At 44.0% G+C, this 17,445-nt stretch overlaps 1 protein-coding gene across 13 annotated transcripts in view; it reads right to left on the bottom strand.

Moving 5' to 3' along the window:
* Positions 1-17,445, bottom strand: part of AKAP13 (A-kinase anchoring protein 13) — a 323,670-nt gene that overhangs the window by 183,250 nt on the left and 122,975 nt on the right. For all 13 annotated transcript variants that reach the window (XM_044388388.3, XM_044388389.3, XM_044388391.3 and 10 more), the window contains exons 3-4: positions 15,618-15,765; positions 2,229-2,525 (exon numbers count right to left, since the gene is read on the bottom strand). In XM_044388388.3, the coding sequence (XP_044244323.2) occupies positions 2,229-2,525; positions 15,618-15,765 (445 nt within the window). The remainder of the gene's footprint in view (positions 1-2,228; positions 2,526-15,617; positions 15,766-17,445) is intronic.

Raw genomic sequence — 17,445 nt, 5'->3', positions numbered from 1 at the left:
TTGTTTTACTTAGCAAAATGCATCCAGGTTGTTGCATGTGGACCCCCAATAATTTGTCCCCTTTATTATTTTCAAATTCCCCCCCCCTTTTCACTGCTGAGTAGTGTTCCATGGTATGGATATATCACTACTGGTTTATATATTCACCCAATGAGAGAGATCTGGGTTGTTTGCACTTTTGAGTGATTAGAAATAACACTGCATATCTGTGCAAAGATTTTCTGAGTAAATAGAAGTTTTCATTTCTCTAAAATAAACAGCCAAATGTGGAACTGCTGGGTCATATAGTAAATGTACACTTAACCTCATGAGAAACTGCCAGACCATCTTCTAGGGCACCCGCATCATTCTGCACTCCCACTTGCAATGTATGAGATGTTGTTCTGTGGCCTTGCCAGCCCCTGGTATTTCTGATTTTACCCTTTCAATAGGTGGGTAATGGTACCTTACTGTGGTTTTAATGCACTTCACTAACTATTCAAACTTGATTCGGCTTTTGCTAGTACCACTTGCAAATTTTGTGCAACAGAAACTGAAGAAGCACATGGCAAGTCCACAAAAGTATCAATGCTGGCCAGTTCCCTATGAAAGACAGGGAAGCCGAGACCCAGAGAGGGGAAGTGACAGGCCCAAAGTTTCAGACCTGTGCTTTTTCTAACAGTTCTTTTTAATCGTGGTACTAGGAACAAACCATCCAACTCCTGTGCCCTCTTTCAATAAAGACAAAAGCAAAACCATAAAAACACCATAAGCTCCATAAATAGCTAATGCAACCCCATCTTGACACTGATTTGTCAATGGCAACCAGAATTATCATTGCCACACCAATGCAGACCAGGAGGGGCTAGAGGTATAAAGCCTCACTCAACATGAGGTTTCTAAAAAGGTGCTCATGCCCCATATGATGGCAAATATTTTGATCTTTAGATCTTAGCAGTGCAGGGGTCCGTGGTCACTGCATTAATTAGAAAGAGAAAAGAATAAATGCTTTTTTCCTTGATTGGATTTTAGAGTCCACACTTTCTTTTTTATTTTACTAGGGGAGGACTGTTCCGGTAGTTTGCTGCAGCCAGCCCCTGATGCTAAGGGACACCATTCCTGCAGCTGATCATAGGATTTCGGAGAACCATAGCTGGCAAACCTCGGTAGCATTCTTCCATGGGAGGAAGTCTGTGAGAGCAGGCCCTGAGCAGCCCCCTGACCCAGCCCCCTCTGGGTGTTTCTGCTCAGGATCTGCTCACGGGCAGAGAAGGTGACTTCTGGCCCGCTCTCCCTACAGAATACGATAATCAGAGGTGGGTGGCCACTGTAGGGCAGTCCTGTGACTGTCCAGCGCTTTCAGGAATAAAGCAGGAAGAGGAGCAAACCCTTCTGGCAGATGCAGCATCATAGCCCAACGAGCTGTCATCAGTAGCAGAGCAAACATTCTGACCTCCACCTGCCTAACTCCTAAACCTTTCCATTTGATTTGAACTCAGGAGGGAAAGAGGGTGTTATTTATTGGACCCAAGCATATAGTGTTTCACTTAATTACAACCATAAAACCATGACATCTAGTGGATACTCATCTGCTACAGGAATGATTATGCAGGAAAACCCCTGTCTGAGTAAGAGGAACATACACAGTTACTCCACCAGCGGTTTTTTAATAAGTGGAGCCCTCAGTGAACTGTTCTATGGACAGCCAGTAGATAAAACAAGTCAAGAGTGAAACTGCTCTGGTTAAAGAAGTGTGGGGCTTCTCAGAGCCCAGGTGGCTCTAGTGCTCCCCCCCACCTCAATCCCCCATCTTTTCTTTCCTCCAACTCATGGAGTCTCTCGAAAACTTCAGAATACAATAATGAAAGCCATCTTTGATAATTCAATACCAAAAGGATGACCAACAGTTGTTACTGTCCTCACGAACGATAGGTCACTTTCTAGGCTTCGGAGAAGCAGCGAGAACTCTGGACCCACGGCAAGGTGATGTGTGTGCTGCTCTCTGCTGTAAGTGGGAACTGAAAACAGCCACAGCAAGCTCTGGCTTGGGCATTTCACTGTGAGAACAGGTTTAACAGCTCAGCCAAAGAACTGAGAAGAGAAGCCATCAAGGCCACTCTGCTCCAGCAATTGCAAGATTTATCCAGCCACTGTGAAAGGCTGGAGAACAATGATCGTACAGAAGCAGCCCCACTGAAAAACCGAAGTATTCCAAACTCGGTCCGTTTGTGGGTCATTTAGGTGCTTACCATGCGAAGTGTGATCTGTCCCCAACACATTCCACTCCGCCGGCAGCTTCAGGTGTCTGAATGCCAGGGCGACCTTCTCATCAAGGGAATTCACATCCGCAGACGGGGGTCCCGACCGGTCAAGAAAACGGGTGAAGTTCAGAGCCTGCTGATTCCCAGCACTGGTCGCCAGGAACTGGGCTGCATCGTATGCCTCATCCTGGATGAACTGGAAGTCTTCTTCAGCCACCACAAACACGGGAAGGCCCTCCTTGGAAGCACAGAGCAGCACCTTCACAGTCTCGCAGCAGTCGTGACCTAAACAAAACACACGGAGCAAAGAAAACAGTCTTAGATTCCACCCACTCGCAGGAGGACACAATCTCAGTGTCCTCCCGCTGGAAGGAAGACAGTCTCAGAGTCCCCCTGCTGGGAGGAGGACAGTCTGAGAGTCCCCCTGCTGGGAGGAGGACAGTCTCAGGGTCCCCCTGCTGGGAGGAGGACAGTCTCTGAGTCCTCCCGCTGGAAGGAAGACAGTCTGAGAGTCCCCCCGCTGGGAGGAGGACAGTATTTGATTCCTCCCGCTAGAAGAAGGACGTTTAGAGACCTCCCGCTGGAAGGAAGACAGTCTTTCCCCACCCCCACGCCCACCCTTGCTGGGACGAGGACAGTCTTAGAAACCTCCCACTGGAAGGAGGACAGTCTTAGAGTCCTCCCGCTGGAAGGAGGACACTGGTGGGTCCTCTTTGTTCTTCTTGCACAATACACAAGTTCTCCTTCCTAAAAGAAACCCCTCCTTGCTCTGCTCTGACAGCAATCCAAACTTCTTTATACTTATTTCCAGCTCTTTTTTGCGAACTGTTATTTGCAACTATGAATTAGTTCCCTTACTGCCTGCAAATAACTTTGTACCCCAGATGTATCCCTATAGCTAATGTTTGGCACCGAACCGTCTCTGGGGATCTCAGGATGTACTGAATTATGGCTCGAACAGCAGAAAGCATGAAAGCTCAAGGATCTTGTCAGGCCTAGCAAGTCTGATACGACTGAACTGAGCTAGGTCTGGAAACCCAACAGGGAGAAAGCCACACGGACTGGTTAATGTAAGAGGAATGACACGGGTCCCCCAGTACTACCCTAGTATCACCACCGTGAATCGATCAAATGATGAAACATTTTGAAAAGTACAAAACTACTTGATTTTATTTCACTATTAGCAATTCAAGGCCTACAAAATGACTTCTGCTGTCAGATACATGTTCTTTCCTGTCATGTAATGACATCCACAAAATCATCTGGTTCACACAGGGACGATGCAATGCTGTGGCCAGAAGGCCGGCTCAGGGACAGCAAGCATGCTCGAGGTCAGTGCCCACCATACAGACGGCAGACCTCACGAGCTGCCACACACACGCCGCCCCAGAGAGCTCCACTGGAGTAAAATCCACACTGTCTCTGCGGGTAAGGCCTTCCTGGAGAATCAGTCTCTGCTGGATTTTTAGCCTCCGAGAACGAAGTATGTACAACACGCAGAACATAGTCATTGAAACACACTGTTTTCCCGCAACTTCCCAAGACAATCTCAACTGGCTAAAAGTACACTCCTATCATCATCATTCTTCTTCCAAAAAATACCTTTCTGATGAGAAAAACAGAAAGGAAAATGGAGTTGGGTGTTTCTGCTGCGTAAGGAATGCCACCTTGTGCTTTGCCAGATTCACCGCAGGCCACAGCACACCCAGTTTCCCCGCACCCCCTTGCACGCAGACACTGCTTGTCCACAGTGGGAGTGAGGCCAAGCAAGCCATCTCCGGGTCCACAGATCTCACTTTCCATACTGTGGCCACAGGCCAGGAGTGGCTTCAGTCAGGCACAGAACAAACTAAGCTTTCTGCTGCCTTTGAAAGAGAAAACAGTAATTGTTTTTCCCATGAGAACAATGAGAATAATACGTAAATTGATTTTCCGCATACGATTCTCCAGGGGCCTCCTTAAGCCCTTTACCCTCATGACAAAAGAAATTTCTCACTGTTGTGTAACTTGAGGGTGGTTACAAGTATTTACTGACCAAGTACCTACTACATACCAGGCACCGGACATGTCATTTTCTCTAGACAACAAATTTATGAGGTACGTATTGTCCTCGTGTTAGATGACAAAACTGAGACTTCAAGAAGTAATGTGCCCAAGGTTACACAGATATTAAGAAGCAGAATCCATTATTCAAATTCAAGTCTGATGCCAAAGGACGTGGCCTATTATGTCCTGATGCAAGAGTTCTGTCCCTAACTGCAAGGAGTCTAATACTTGAATGACAGGCCAGTAAGACTATTGAGCAAGAAGAACAGGTTCATTAACCACTGAGATCAGCTTCCACATAAACACGTAACTCCACCACGTACACCTCCCGCCCTCTGCGCTGAATTCTTTCTCTGAAGGCTGCAGGAAAAGGGAGCATCCCCTGCCTGGTGCATGTGTGTGTAACCGCACGTGCGTGTGTACACACCCACATACGTATTTCAATCCAACACATGTGTTGAATTTATACATTTAACATTTGAAATGAAATCAGGAAAAAAGTCTTAATCTTCCTTGGAAGGGCAGTCAGCCTAATTATATAAAACAACGTCGACAGATTGAGGTAGTAGGTTTGGAGATGTTTCTGGCAGAAAGTGTTTCTTTTAAACTGTTCTATAATGGGGCACCTGGGTGGCTTAGTTGGTTAAGCATCTGCCTTTGGCTCAAGTCATGATCCTGGGGTCCTGGGATGGAGCCCGGCGTCAGGGCTTCTCTCTCTCCCTCTGCACCCCCACCCCTGCTCATGCATGCTCTCGCTCTCTCTCAAATAAATAAAATCTTTTTTAAAAAGGTAAAACAGAAAACACAAAACTGTTCTGTAACATCCAACAGCTAGATATGCACCAAGCCCAGAGCACTGTGATTACAAGGGTGAGAGTCTCAGCCCTCCGTGTCAGCCTTCCAGAGGTTTACAGTCTGTAAGGGGGAGTCAAACACGTTACAGAGAACTGCAAAGGAAGTCAAAGTGGGATGGGTTCTAGAAGAAACACACAGTGCAAATGGTAGGAGAAAAGCAGGACATTTCACAGGTAAGAGCAAGAAGACTTCACAAAGGCGGTGGCCACTAAGAAGAAACTTCCTGACAGGCACCTTGCTCCCAGCTCTGCAACCCCCGGGGTTCTTCACAGTAACCCTCAGAACTCAGATGTACGGTGCCTCTCATGTTACCTAACACACACTTACATAATACCTGCGATGTGCTAGGCTCTGTTCTCTGTGCTTTCCAAGTAACAGTTCATGTACTCCTCATAGCAACCCCATGTGGTAGATACTATTTATGATACCCATTTACCAGATGCAGAGACCAGGCACAAGAGTATTAAGTAATTTGCCCACAGTGATAAAGCTCCTAGGTGGCAGAATTAGAACTTAAGCCAACCTCCTTCCTCTAGAGTCTGCCCCTTCTCCCAAGATTTATGGGTACAATACTTGAAGAGGAAATAAGGGGACCATGGAACAATCAACAGGGAAGGAATAAAAACACCATGCTCAAACCCTGGCTGTGCGACTGTTAGGCTGTGCAACCCTAGATCACCTCTGCTTCTCTGGGCCTCAACTTCTTCATTTATAGCATGACGGAGCAGCCCATAAGGCCCCAGCGTTTCTCCAGAGGTCAAAGCCTGTGGGTGTCACCAGGAAGAAGCCAGACAGGGAGAGAAAGTTAGCAAGAGATTCCAAGAATAGAAAACATTTGAAAAGCATAAAAATGGAAGCAGAAGGTAAGTTCAAGGGATGGAAACTACAGTTTCGGGAAGATATTAACTTGGTTACATCTGGAGGCTTAGTGACAGCAGAGACCTGGGTTCAAACCTATTTTCCTTACTTCTTAGCTACTGAGGTAAATGACAACACCTCTATTAAATCTGGACAGTCTCCTGGTCTTATAAGTCAAGAGCTAGAATTTAGAAGAGTCTTCTCAAATTCTTTAATATCATCACCCAAAACAACATCACTTCCAATTAAATAAGATAGACAGATGGGTGTAACAATACGTATTTCAGTCAAAAGAATTACTTTAAAGTAAGAACGGTGTGGTTCATGAATCTAACCAATAATTAGAGCACAGCATTACAAGTCTCAAGCCTGTGCAAAGGTGAGAAATCCAGAAGCTTGAACGAGAAAGCGAGTCACAATGCCACTAACGGCATCCACCACCCTGTAAGAGCTCCTTCTGTATAGAGAGAGTTCATCCCATATTCCAGGTCTTCAATTTCCTCACACACACACACACAAGGTACGTGGGCACAAAAAAGCTATGGTGAAGCAACACCACCTTATTCCAAACTGCCAAGTGTAGAAGTGTGTGCACAGACGTCTACCTGGCTAGGATACGGTGAAGACAAACAAAGGGGAGAGAAACAGAAGGTGGCTCAGAAGTGTGTATGTGTGTTTGTGCACACGCACGTGTGTTTATGAGTAGCCTGTGTGTGCCTCTCTCTTTCTGCTGCTTTAGCAGAAGAAACTGGTTAGAAGGTGGAGGTGGAAGGTGGTAGATGGATGGGTGAACTACTGTCAGCTCTGTGTATACATTTTTGTGTAAAATAAAACTGCATATCAGAGGAGGTACAATGTCAGAAGAGGCCATGAAACAGAAACCCAGGAGCAACCATGCGATTGTAAGCCTGATATTTTTCCCTTCAGACATGAACTCACGATCTGAAGGAGAGACTATGAATCATCCTACGTAAAATGTGCCATAAATCTGGAATTTGTTTGGTATGATTACAGGCTTCTTTTTTAAAAGAAACACTGAGGAGTAAAAGAGCACTGGAGGGCTGAGGGTGTCCTGGACCGGCCTTTTTAAAAGCCTAGAGTACACTGCAAGAACTACTACCACTCAAAACCACAGGACCTCACCGCACTGTCTGGAAATCAGTGCACGAGGCTGCCGGGCTACTCTCTCACACTAGTGTTTTCTATGATGCTCGAGTGGGTCTCAAGACTATTTTTTAATCCCTATAACCTTTCAGATAAAGCATTTGGTGGGAAAAAACCCAACATGTTAAAAAACAAAGTTATATAATATGGACCCAGTAATAAAACAAAACCCACCACATTTGCACACATACAACGTATTGTTGCCATAAATTAGCTCTAGGGACATGACTCTCCAGGGGCCATCAGCCTTCCAACTGCCTTTGCATACACGGAACGCCAGGTATGAACGATGCCCACACCTATACTGAGAAGACACGAAACCACAGCCAATCTGATATGATCGCCACAATTCAGCCTCTCTTCACATAAAAACAGAAGCTGCAGTAGAAAGAAGAGCAGCAGGGTTTTCTGATCGTGGCGCTGTGTTGCTCCTTCCACTCAATCTCCTGGTAACAAAGAAGGAAAATAAGAATCACAAGTCTTTTTAGAAAGGGAAGTTCTGAAAAATTTACTGAGCTCCTTCTGAAGGAAGCAGCCTCAGAGAATTTAAAGAAGGGAAAAAGAGAAACCAACCAGTAAAGAAATACGGCCTAAGCTCCAATTCCATTTCTAAAACTGCCTCCTCCATCTACCGGGCAATCGGGTCCAGTTCTTTCTTGTACGACAGAAATATGAAGTAAATTCTTGGGTGAGGGGGATCTGTTCCTGACTGAGGTATGCTGGCAACTAGCTGAGGAGTCAGAAAACACCAGGTGGACTCTTCACCCTCCACTGCACACAGGGTAGTTCATCCTGAAGAAGTCACTCCAACACGAAGCCCAACACCACCGCCTTCCTGACTGTTAAAACCAGTAGAGATGGCCACGCACAAAGCACCTGCCTGAGACAGGCATCAAAAACGGGTAGTTGTTGTTGTTGTTGTTATTATTATTATTATTATTACTATTTAGCTATTAAAATGTTCCTGTTGAGGGGCGCCTGGGTGGCTCAGTCAGTTAAGCGTCTGACTCTTGATTTTGGCTCAGATCATGATCTCAGGGTGGTAAGATGGAGCCCTGCGTCAGGCTCTGTGCTGAGCGTGGAGCCTGTTTAAGATCCTCTCTCTCCCTCTGGCCCTCCCTCTCCACTGTCTGTAAAACTAAACTAAACTAAATTTAAAATGTTCCTGTTTAGGTCACTCGAGGAAAAGAGATTCCCAATACTCTACAAAGAGTTTCTGCGGCAGGACCCAGGAAAGCTCCGGAGCTAAAAGTTGTCTTTGGCACTGGAGAACTGAAAAGGTAAAGAGAAGGCGGGAAATGCAGAATAAACAAAACCACAAGAAGCGCCTAGCTGGGGGGCGCCTGGGTGGCTCAGTCAGTTAAGCACCTGCCTCCTGCTCAGGTCATGCTCCCACGGTCCCGGGATGGAGCCCCGCATCGGGCTCTGTGCTCAGCAGCAGCCTGCTTCTCCTCTCCCTCCCACTCCCCCTGCTTGTGCTCTGTCAAATCAATAAAATCTTAAAAAAAAAAAAAAAAGAAAAGGCAGCTAGCTGAGAAGCAACAATGTTAATTAACTGCTAATGCTCCTCTTAAAAGCATCTAATTCTAACCTTTTTTAAGCTAGCAGGTCAGGAGGTATGTATGCTCATGAAGCTGGAGAGCACTTCTGCAGGCTCCTTATCACTGTATGAAGTACTGTGCCCATGGAAACGAAATACTGCTACAGATAAACAACTCTGCTGAAGCATGACCCAAGAATTACTTCATTTCCTATTAAGCTAAAAGTGGCACACATCCCATCCGGGCCTTCTCTTCTGAGGATGAAACAATTGGGACTTTGTTTGACCAACTATCAAAAAGGAACCCTGGAAGTGCTTGCTGGACAGCCCAGCCCAGCCCCACTCAGAGCATGTTCTTTTTTTAAGATTTATTTATTCATTAGAGAGAGAGAGAGAGAGAGAGAATATGTGGGGGGGGGGTGTAAGGAGGGAGAGACAGGGAGAGAGAGCAACTCAAGCTGCGATTCTCCTCGGAGCACAGAGCCTACACGGCTTGATCCTATGACCCCGAGATCACGACCTGAGCTGAAACCAAGAGTCGGATGCTCAACCGACCGCACGGCCCAGGCGCCCCACTCAGAGGACATTCTGAGAGAAAGGCTGGGGTAAGGAGTCAACGGTGGAAAACACAGAAATACTGTATTTTACTATTTCAGTGTGCCATCAAAGTATTTAAGAAGTGGCTACACAGGGTTAAAGGAAAATTTCGGTCTTCAGGATTATGTGCAGAAAGCACCTAGTTTTTGGTGGTCTAAAGGTACATGTGCAAATTTTGTAGGTGTGTAAAATGTCTCTTTTTGTGAAAGAGTATTTAAGCAGAATTGGGCAAAAAGAACAACCGGCACAGGAATGTCATCATGTACATTTTGGGGGGGGGGGGGAAGGGGCTAATTAATACAAAACGTGATTTACCACATTTCAGCCTATTACCGTAAGGCAGTGGCTCTCAAGTGTTTTATCACTGTCATCCCCTCAAGGAACCTTTGTAGACATTTTTCTCTGTTCACCACCCCCATCTGATGAGACTTTAATGCTCGACATACATCCTCTATTTGTACATGTGTCTCTGTGCTTATATAGACACAGTGAGATTCTTTGCCCCCCAAAAGCCAATTTTCACTCCCTTGGCAGAGCCGTTGCCTCCACTGTAATGCATGTGGCTCAGAGTCCGGTGCTGGGTCCTCAGCTCCAAGTATACAATGTCCACAGAAGCGTTACAGCTGGGACAGGAGACAACAGAGAGTTTTCCCCCTTCAACCAGTTCTCAGTTTGTTTTTCCAGGATAGCAACTCCATGTACTGACTAGCACTGGGACAATAATTTAAGATTTTTTAAATCTACAATCATACCTTTCTAGGAACAGCCTTACAGCAGGAGTGTTTTAGAACAGGGAGACTATCAGAAAGTGTCCAATACAAAGTAACAGATTCCTTTGCCAGAGAGGGAGGGTCCAGCGTTCTGAGATTAGGCCAGTTTAAAGTCGACGACTTCTTTTCCAACGTGTAACTCCATCTGGCAACTGTGGACATCAGCTACTGGAGGCAGGTGCGGGTTCACAGGAAGTGAGAGCTACAGCGTGATCTACCTGTAGAGCTGCTTACTCAGACTGGGCTGTGAGCACTGATTTTTAATCGACCCGAAAGGAATTCTCATCACAGCACATAGGGTTTGGTGGGTTTTTTTTGTTTTTTTTAATGACAAATCTATTCTATATAGTACCTGCCCTTTGATGAGTGAGAAAGAAAAACAGAAGACCTGAGTCAAATTTTAAGTCAATGAATGTTTGTAGTTTTCCTGTCCAACAAGAACCTTTGCTGTAAATTCTTAAAGTAAATAACACATGCTGAAAAAAAGACTGCATTTTATGAGAGGCCGTGTACCAAAGCCTTTCATAAAAATAGTATGCAGCATCCACTGAACATCCTGTCTCATTTCCATGCTGAAATCATTGTTTACTTGGTCTAAATTCACATTTAACTAATAAAAATGAACACAATAAGACAGTACTCCATATCTCTCAAGAATTATCTTCCAAGGATACTCAGACGTCTCTACATTACTTACCAATCCTACATAAATCTTTTATAAAGAAAAATCTCAGCTTCATCTCTAAAGGAAACTCACTGTTTAGTTAAGATGGGATTTGCGGTCAGATTTCTTTCATACAAAGAGACAAGAATGGAGATATTTTCCTTTACTACAAAGGCAATACCTTTTGTCTTTAGAGGTGTATATCTACTTCAGGCTGTCTTTCATAGCAAATTATATTCTTAACCAGAAAATTCTTAGGTGTTTTGAATGTAACATTTTATTATATAGCTTGTCTGTCTGTGCCTAGTGTCAATCAGCACATGGATAGCTTTGTTTTCAGGAGAGGACAGTTTTCAGTCTTCAAAATGTTTTTATTAAAAATTACTGTATGTTTTAAAAAGTAACATGCTCACTTGTAAAGCATTCAAACAAGTCAAAGGCAAAGTAGAAACCAAAGCCTCCACCTAACTGCCCCCTCAGATGCTACTTTTATTGTACTTATGTTATTAAAAAGGGGGAATCATATCACGTCTCTAGCTTTCCAATGGCAGTAAGGCAAGAAAAGATTACTTTTAAAAGTCTTTACAATTTATAATTAAATACACACACACACAATTTATTGTAAACTTCTCCTTAGAAAATAAGCAAGAGAGTGAGAAAAGAGAAAAAAATAATTTTCATATCGGAAGTTAAAAAAGTTTTTTTAAAGGACACAGTTTAGAAATGTTTCTTTCTCCCTTCCACCCCCCAATAATAAAAGGTTACAGGCTAACATCAAGAAGTAGCTGCCCTGGGGCACCTGGGTGGCACAGCGGTTAAGCGCCTGCCTTCAGCTCAGGGCGTGATCCCGGCGTTACGGGATCGAGCCCCACATCAGGCTCCTCCGCTGTGAGCCTGCTTCTTCCTCTCCCATTCCCCCTGCTTGTGTTCCCTCTCTCGCTGGCTGTCTCTATCTCTGTCAAATAAATAAAATCTTTAAAAAAAAAAAAAAAAAGAAGTAGCTGCCCTTTGAAGGTCAATCAATCATCTGGTTTTAGTAAAAACAAAAATATTATAAAACACTGACAGTGAAACATGCAGAGAACTCAAAGAAAAATCAGAGCCAGCGATGTGGATGAAACATGACATTAAAAGCAAGAACAAGACACAAAGCTCTTTTTCTTCCCAGAGTCAACCAAAATGACTCGGACTGGCAGAGCTCATCCCACACGTGAGCAGAAAGGGCGCGCAGACATCGCTCCTAGCAGCAGCTGCTGCAAACAGACTGTGCACATTTATCCGGTGCCTGGGATGCATGAAGCAAGCACAGACTTTCCATCAAGAATCTTGACTAATCTGACACTGCCCACAGCAGACAGGAAATCTGAGGCTATCAGTACAGCAAACTGAAGCACAGAAATCATCATTGGTAGCTCTGGAAAGAGAACAGTCTCCCACCCCCAAGCAAGAATTCAACTCAAGAAGCCAGAGCAAACTCCTTTTGCATTTTTCAAAAGAAAGGGTGTGTGTGTGTGTGTGTGTGTGTGTGTGTGTGTGTGTGTGTGTGCAGGCACACACCCATGTGTGCACAACCTTTCTAGAAGAGTGGCTTCCGAGAACCGGGGTGAATTCAGATAAAGTAGAAATGCTCTTCCATCAAATGGTAGGGATTCCTAGAACAGCCTTCTTCGCATGCACCAACAAAACAGAAATCTATGCCCTCATGAAGCGAATTTTACTAGAGGCAGGTAGAAAACAAATAAGATAAATAAAAGATATAATGTGTTAGAAGTTGATAAGTGCAATGCAGAAAAAAAAAAAATCAGCGAAGGGCAAGAGGGAATACAGAGAGGAGGCCATTGTGTATTTTAAGTAGGCTCCACACCCAGCATGGAGACCAACTGGGCTTGAACTCATGAACCTGAGCTCAAGACCTGAACTGAGGATCAAGAGTCGATGCTTAACCGACTGAGCCGCCCAGGCGCTCCTTGACGGCTGCTGTGTATTTTTACAAGGTAGACAGGTAAGGCCTCACTGAGAAGGTGATAGCTCAGTAAAGAGCCGAAGGAAGGGAAGGAACAAGTCGAAGATGTCCCTAAAAACAGATTTAAGGCAGTTTAATTCTAGACTAAAATATTAACTCCATGATATCAACAATAAATTCAAAACTAACTCAATGCCCTCAATGCCCCTATCCCTACACCTCCACACACGACTACAGATGTAGCAGCTTAACTGGACAAGTGAATGGAAAGCTCTCACACACGATGACCAGAACAACAGGGTCCATTCAGGAATCTCCTCTGCTTAAACAGTTCTCAGTGCTGCCCTGCATCCGTATCAGAGGTTCACATGTTAGAGTGTGGCTCTACAAACGGAATGGGTTTGGCCTGCTTGTACAGGAGGGTCTTGCAGGGACTCTAAGCCTCTACCACCTCTGCTGTGATCGGGAACCTCCTATCATCAGCCTGAAAGACCTCAAGTGAGGAGCAGACCATGCAGGTCAACTGGGGTGAGAAGGGGACGGGTTGTTGGCCCTATAAGCATGACAGGGGACATGGGAGGTGTCAGAGATCATAATTTAAAAGGGGGATAGTTGATTAGTGGCAAATGGAGAAGGCAGGTACTAGGACTCCAGGCCCCATGCAAATGGGTCAGGGATGGTTTCTGAGGATTTGGATCAAGTTAGCAGAAAGCAGCAGAGTACCATATCCATTCTGGTTTGCTGGGGCTGCCAGGTAAGGGTCCTCGAGTCAGTAAGTACAAAAGGACAGCCAGAGACGGGTGTAGCTGGGAAGGAGGGTGCAGAGACATGTAAAGAGGTTTAGAACCAAAGGCAAGGGAAGAAATGGGAACTAGAGTTCAGAAAGGTAGGCTGCAGATCAGAAAGGGTGTGGAACAAACTCAGAGCCCCAGGCTGTCATACAAGTACAGGGGGCTTGTGAAGCCAAGGAAAGGAACTGCCTGCTACCCATCCTAATTTCAGCGCCTTGCCAGTGAAGGTGCAAGAGCTGCCAGGCAGGCCCCTCCCACCGGGACTGCACTTTGCTGGTACTTGTGACTGAGGACTGCACCTAGGGCACAGGGCAACATCCCTGTCACACCTGTCCTTTCTCTTCCAGCTCCTTGCATCCTCCGCATCTACTTACTGCTTTCTTACATGTGTGCACACACAATCATGAACATACGCACACGCACCAGCCCCTAACTCTAACTCCTAACCTGTTTCTAATTCGGGAAGAAGTTTATAAAAATTACCACCACTCCTTTCCCAGTAAGAGGCCAGTCAGGCACCGACTGGCTACTAACTGAGGAGCTGTTTCTCACCGTCACCCACACATGACAGAGGTGTTGTGATGGTGATACTGGATGGCACCTGCTCCAGAGCAGACCTCAAGTTCCAGATAAGCCTTCCTGACACGGTATACATCACAGGAAACGAGATGACTGGAGCTTTAAGTTACAAAGGAGGATACTTAATACACTTTAGAAAAGAAATCAGTTATCTATCCTGAACTCCAGGTTAATTTCCAATCCCTGAAAATTTGTGTGTGGCGGGGGGGAGGAGATCTTCATAGGAATTGTCAAGAATCTTTAAATCCTATATTTTTCAAAGTCATTTTTGCCAAGCAGGAGGATAAATACATCTTTCAACTGTCATAAATCCCAGTCCTTGACTGCAGTATAATTTCCAGGAGCTGGTGGATATCTGACATGAAGTTCATTTATATTAAATGGCACAGCAATGAAAAACTGGCAATCTGATCCAATACCAGCAAGACTAGATATTAAAAGTGCTTCATAAACTAATAATTTTTTACACCATCTATTTCAACACAGTGCAATCAGTGTTCTATAAAAACACTGGTAAAAGGAAATGGTTTAGTAAGAACTAAATCCACTGTGTTCTCTAAAGGAAAACAGTTACCTGTCAACACTTTTTAGGGGCTCCCCCTAAATGTGCCCTATTTTGTATCCTGACGAAAACTGGTCAACTGTTAACTTTGAAGCCAGGTCAATTAAGGAAAGCAGCTCATCTCCAAACACAAATCAACACAACTTCAGATGCTGGGACAGACAGGTCAAGAGACAGTCATTATTTTATGAGCTGTTTCTGGTGGAAGTAGGAATGATTTCATGCCTTGTAAGGCATTTTTAATAACTACCTATCTTCCCCTTTTAATTCTGTTAAACTTATAATTGCAATAGTGATTAAGCACTCATTCTACCATGAACTATATATAATTTGTTCATTTGAGTAAAGTTTGGCTTTTATGAAACATTTTTAAGTCTTTCCCTCACAGATACTGAGCAATGCGTTACCATGTTTTACCTTTGCTTTTGCCTCTATGATATTCAGAATCAAATCTGTAGTCACACTATGGGAACCACATTAGAACTTGTATCTTCCACCTGTTTTTAGTTTTCCCCAGATCTCAACATTCTAATAAATTAATATTTTTGCTGATCCTGATTTTTTTTTTTAAGATTTTATTTATTTATTTGACAGAGAGAGACAGCCAACGAGAGAGGGAACACAAGCAGGGGGAGTAGGCTCCCAGCAGAGCAGAGAGCCTGATGCGGGGCTCAATCCCAGGACCCTGGGATCACGCCCTGGGCGGAAGGCAGATGCTTAACGACCGAGCCACCCAGGGGCCCCAACTGATCCTGATTTTTATGTTTCAAACTTACCATTTTATTTCACTAATTTCTAGTAAGGCTCAGATTTTTGTAGAACAAACAAATATAAACAAAACACTTTATTTTAACACATATTTAAAATAAAGCTCTGACAAGAGTACTATTGCCCTGAATCATTCTTCTAATCACTCCACATTAATGAACACAGAATAAAAGTGTTCACGAATCAGTAAAGGCCACTGAAGATTCCACCCAATACTTACCAGGAGCAATGGTCTCCAGCGTATCAGCACTGACCTTCCGAGTACTTGTGCAGTGATGGAGGGTGGAACCCGAAAATACCAAGTAAAAAACTACATCATCCTCAACTTTGTCCTCTTCAGCCAGCAACACGGTAACCACACAATCGCCCTAGGAAAGGAAAGACAGAGTCAGGTTCCCCTTGGGAGTCCGTCTTCACAAAACATCAAATTCAAGAGAAAATCAAATGTCATCTAAACTGGGTCACACAAATATAAACACTGAGCACTTATGTGCCAGGAAGTATGTAAGCACTGAGAATACAAAATGATCTGAAAATGAGATCTCTGTCCTCCTTAAAGCTTAGGTTTTAGTGGAGGTGGTTGGACAAATGAGTAAACTAACAAGGTAATAGTAGGTTTGGATATTTACTTGATGAACAGGTAAAAAAGAAAGAAATCCAAAAGAATCCAAAAATAAGGCCAAAAGGATGGAGGAGGCATATTGAACAATTACATCCTTACACCCAGAACGCCCCTTGACCCGTGTTCCAGTGGCAGTAATAACTCTCAATCCTACATCCCAGAAATTGCTGCCAAACCCACCCATTCTCCAACAAGGAGAGTCTCCAATGAGCTGGCTTGGAAGTGGCAGGATGCAAAGAGCATACACTTGGGCTCCGTTCAAATCTACAAAGACTTTACTTAAATCCTCTGAGCTCCACTTTCCCTAGCTATATAAATGGAGACAACACCATCTCTTCTTGCAGCTAATACATGAAAACTCTTGAGCTCTCAGTCTATGATAATACCCTTAATCTACAAGGATGGGACAATCACTTTTCCAATTATGTGTTTCCTGACCATTTACCCACCACCTCTCCATCAAACCCTTGGAATTAGACAAAAACCTTGTATCAGTACCCTTCTCCATGACTCCCCAACTACTGAGAAGTTATCTCTGTCATTTATTCACAAATATTCTTTCTAGTTTTTACACGTTCGTTTTTTCTGAGGTTGGTGTCTAAATTAAACATATTCTATAAAGTACAGTCCTAACTACTATTCTCCCAATCATAAACATTATACGATTCATGTTGTCACCATAAACAAAAGATTTTAAAGCACTGAAGGTTTAGTACCCTCTAAATCTTAACAATGCACTAGGAAAAAAAAGAAAAAAGAATAATGCACTATGCAAAAACCAACTTAGAGAAAGCAGGCTACTTTAGCATTAAATAGGGGCGAGAATGCTCCTTCCTTATAGCATTTTTTTTTCTTTTCCATTTTAGCAACAATGAAGCCTATTCGAGAACCATGCCACCCTGTGGCCACGATTTATTAAGCCCAGCACCATCACAGAGCAGCAGGTAGTGTTTTACCCAACAATGAAAACCAAAAATCGTAACGTCAAACAGGATCAAGTCTATTAACAGCAATGCTCCACTAGGTTGATTCTGGAAACAGATTCAAAGTATTTCCCCAAATCCCAAATGCCCATCTCTTCATTTATTCCCAGTGCTTTGTGCAGTGCCCTATACATGGTAGGAGATCAAATCTGTTCAATGCAACATGTAAGAAGTCAGAATGAGCTACAAATAAGCTGGTGACTTCCTACAAATGTTGAACTGGAAAGTTCCAAAGCACCTTACCACAAAGAATAGCACACACAGCACAACAGAATTATCACTGGCTGCAGTCACTATGTAGAATTATAATTGAGACTCATGTATAAGTCCCTTTCTTGGAAACATTTTTGAAAAGCTTAGGCTGGCAAAATATTTAATACCCTTGGGCATGATAAACCGCAACCAGCTAAAATGTCTGCTGTACATGAGAAGAATAAATCTCA

Source organism: Ursus arctos, unplaced genomic scaffold, assembly GCF_023065955.2.
Source record: "Ursus arctos isolate Adak ecotype North America unplaced genomic scaffold, UrsArc2.0 scaffold_28, whole genome shotgun sequence".
Lineage (NCBI taxonomy): Eukaryota > Metazoa > Chordata > Mammalia > Carnivora > Ursidae > Ursus > Ursus arctos.
Note: the sequence above shows the minus strand (reverse complement) of the source record. Positions and strands in the feature narration are given on the sequence as shown.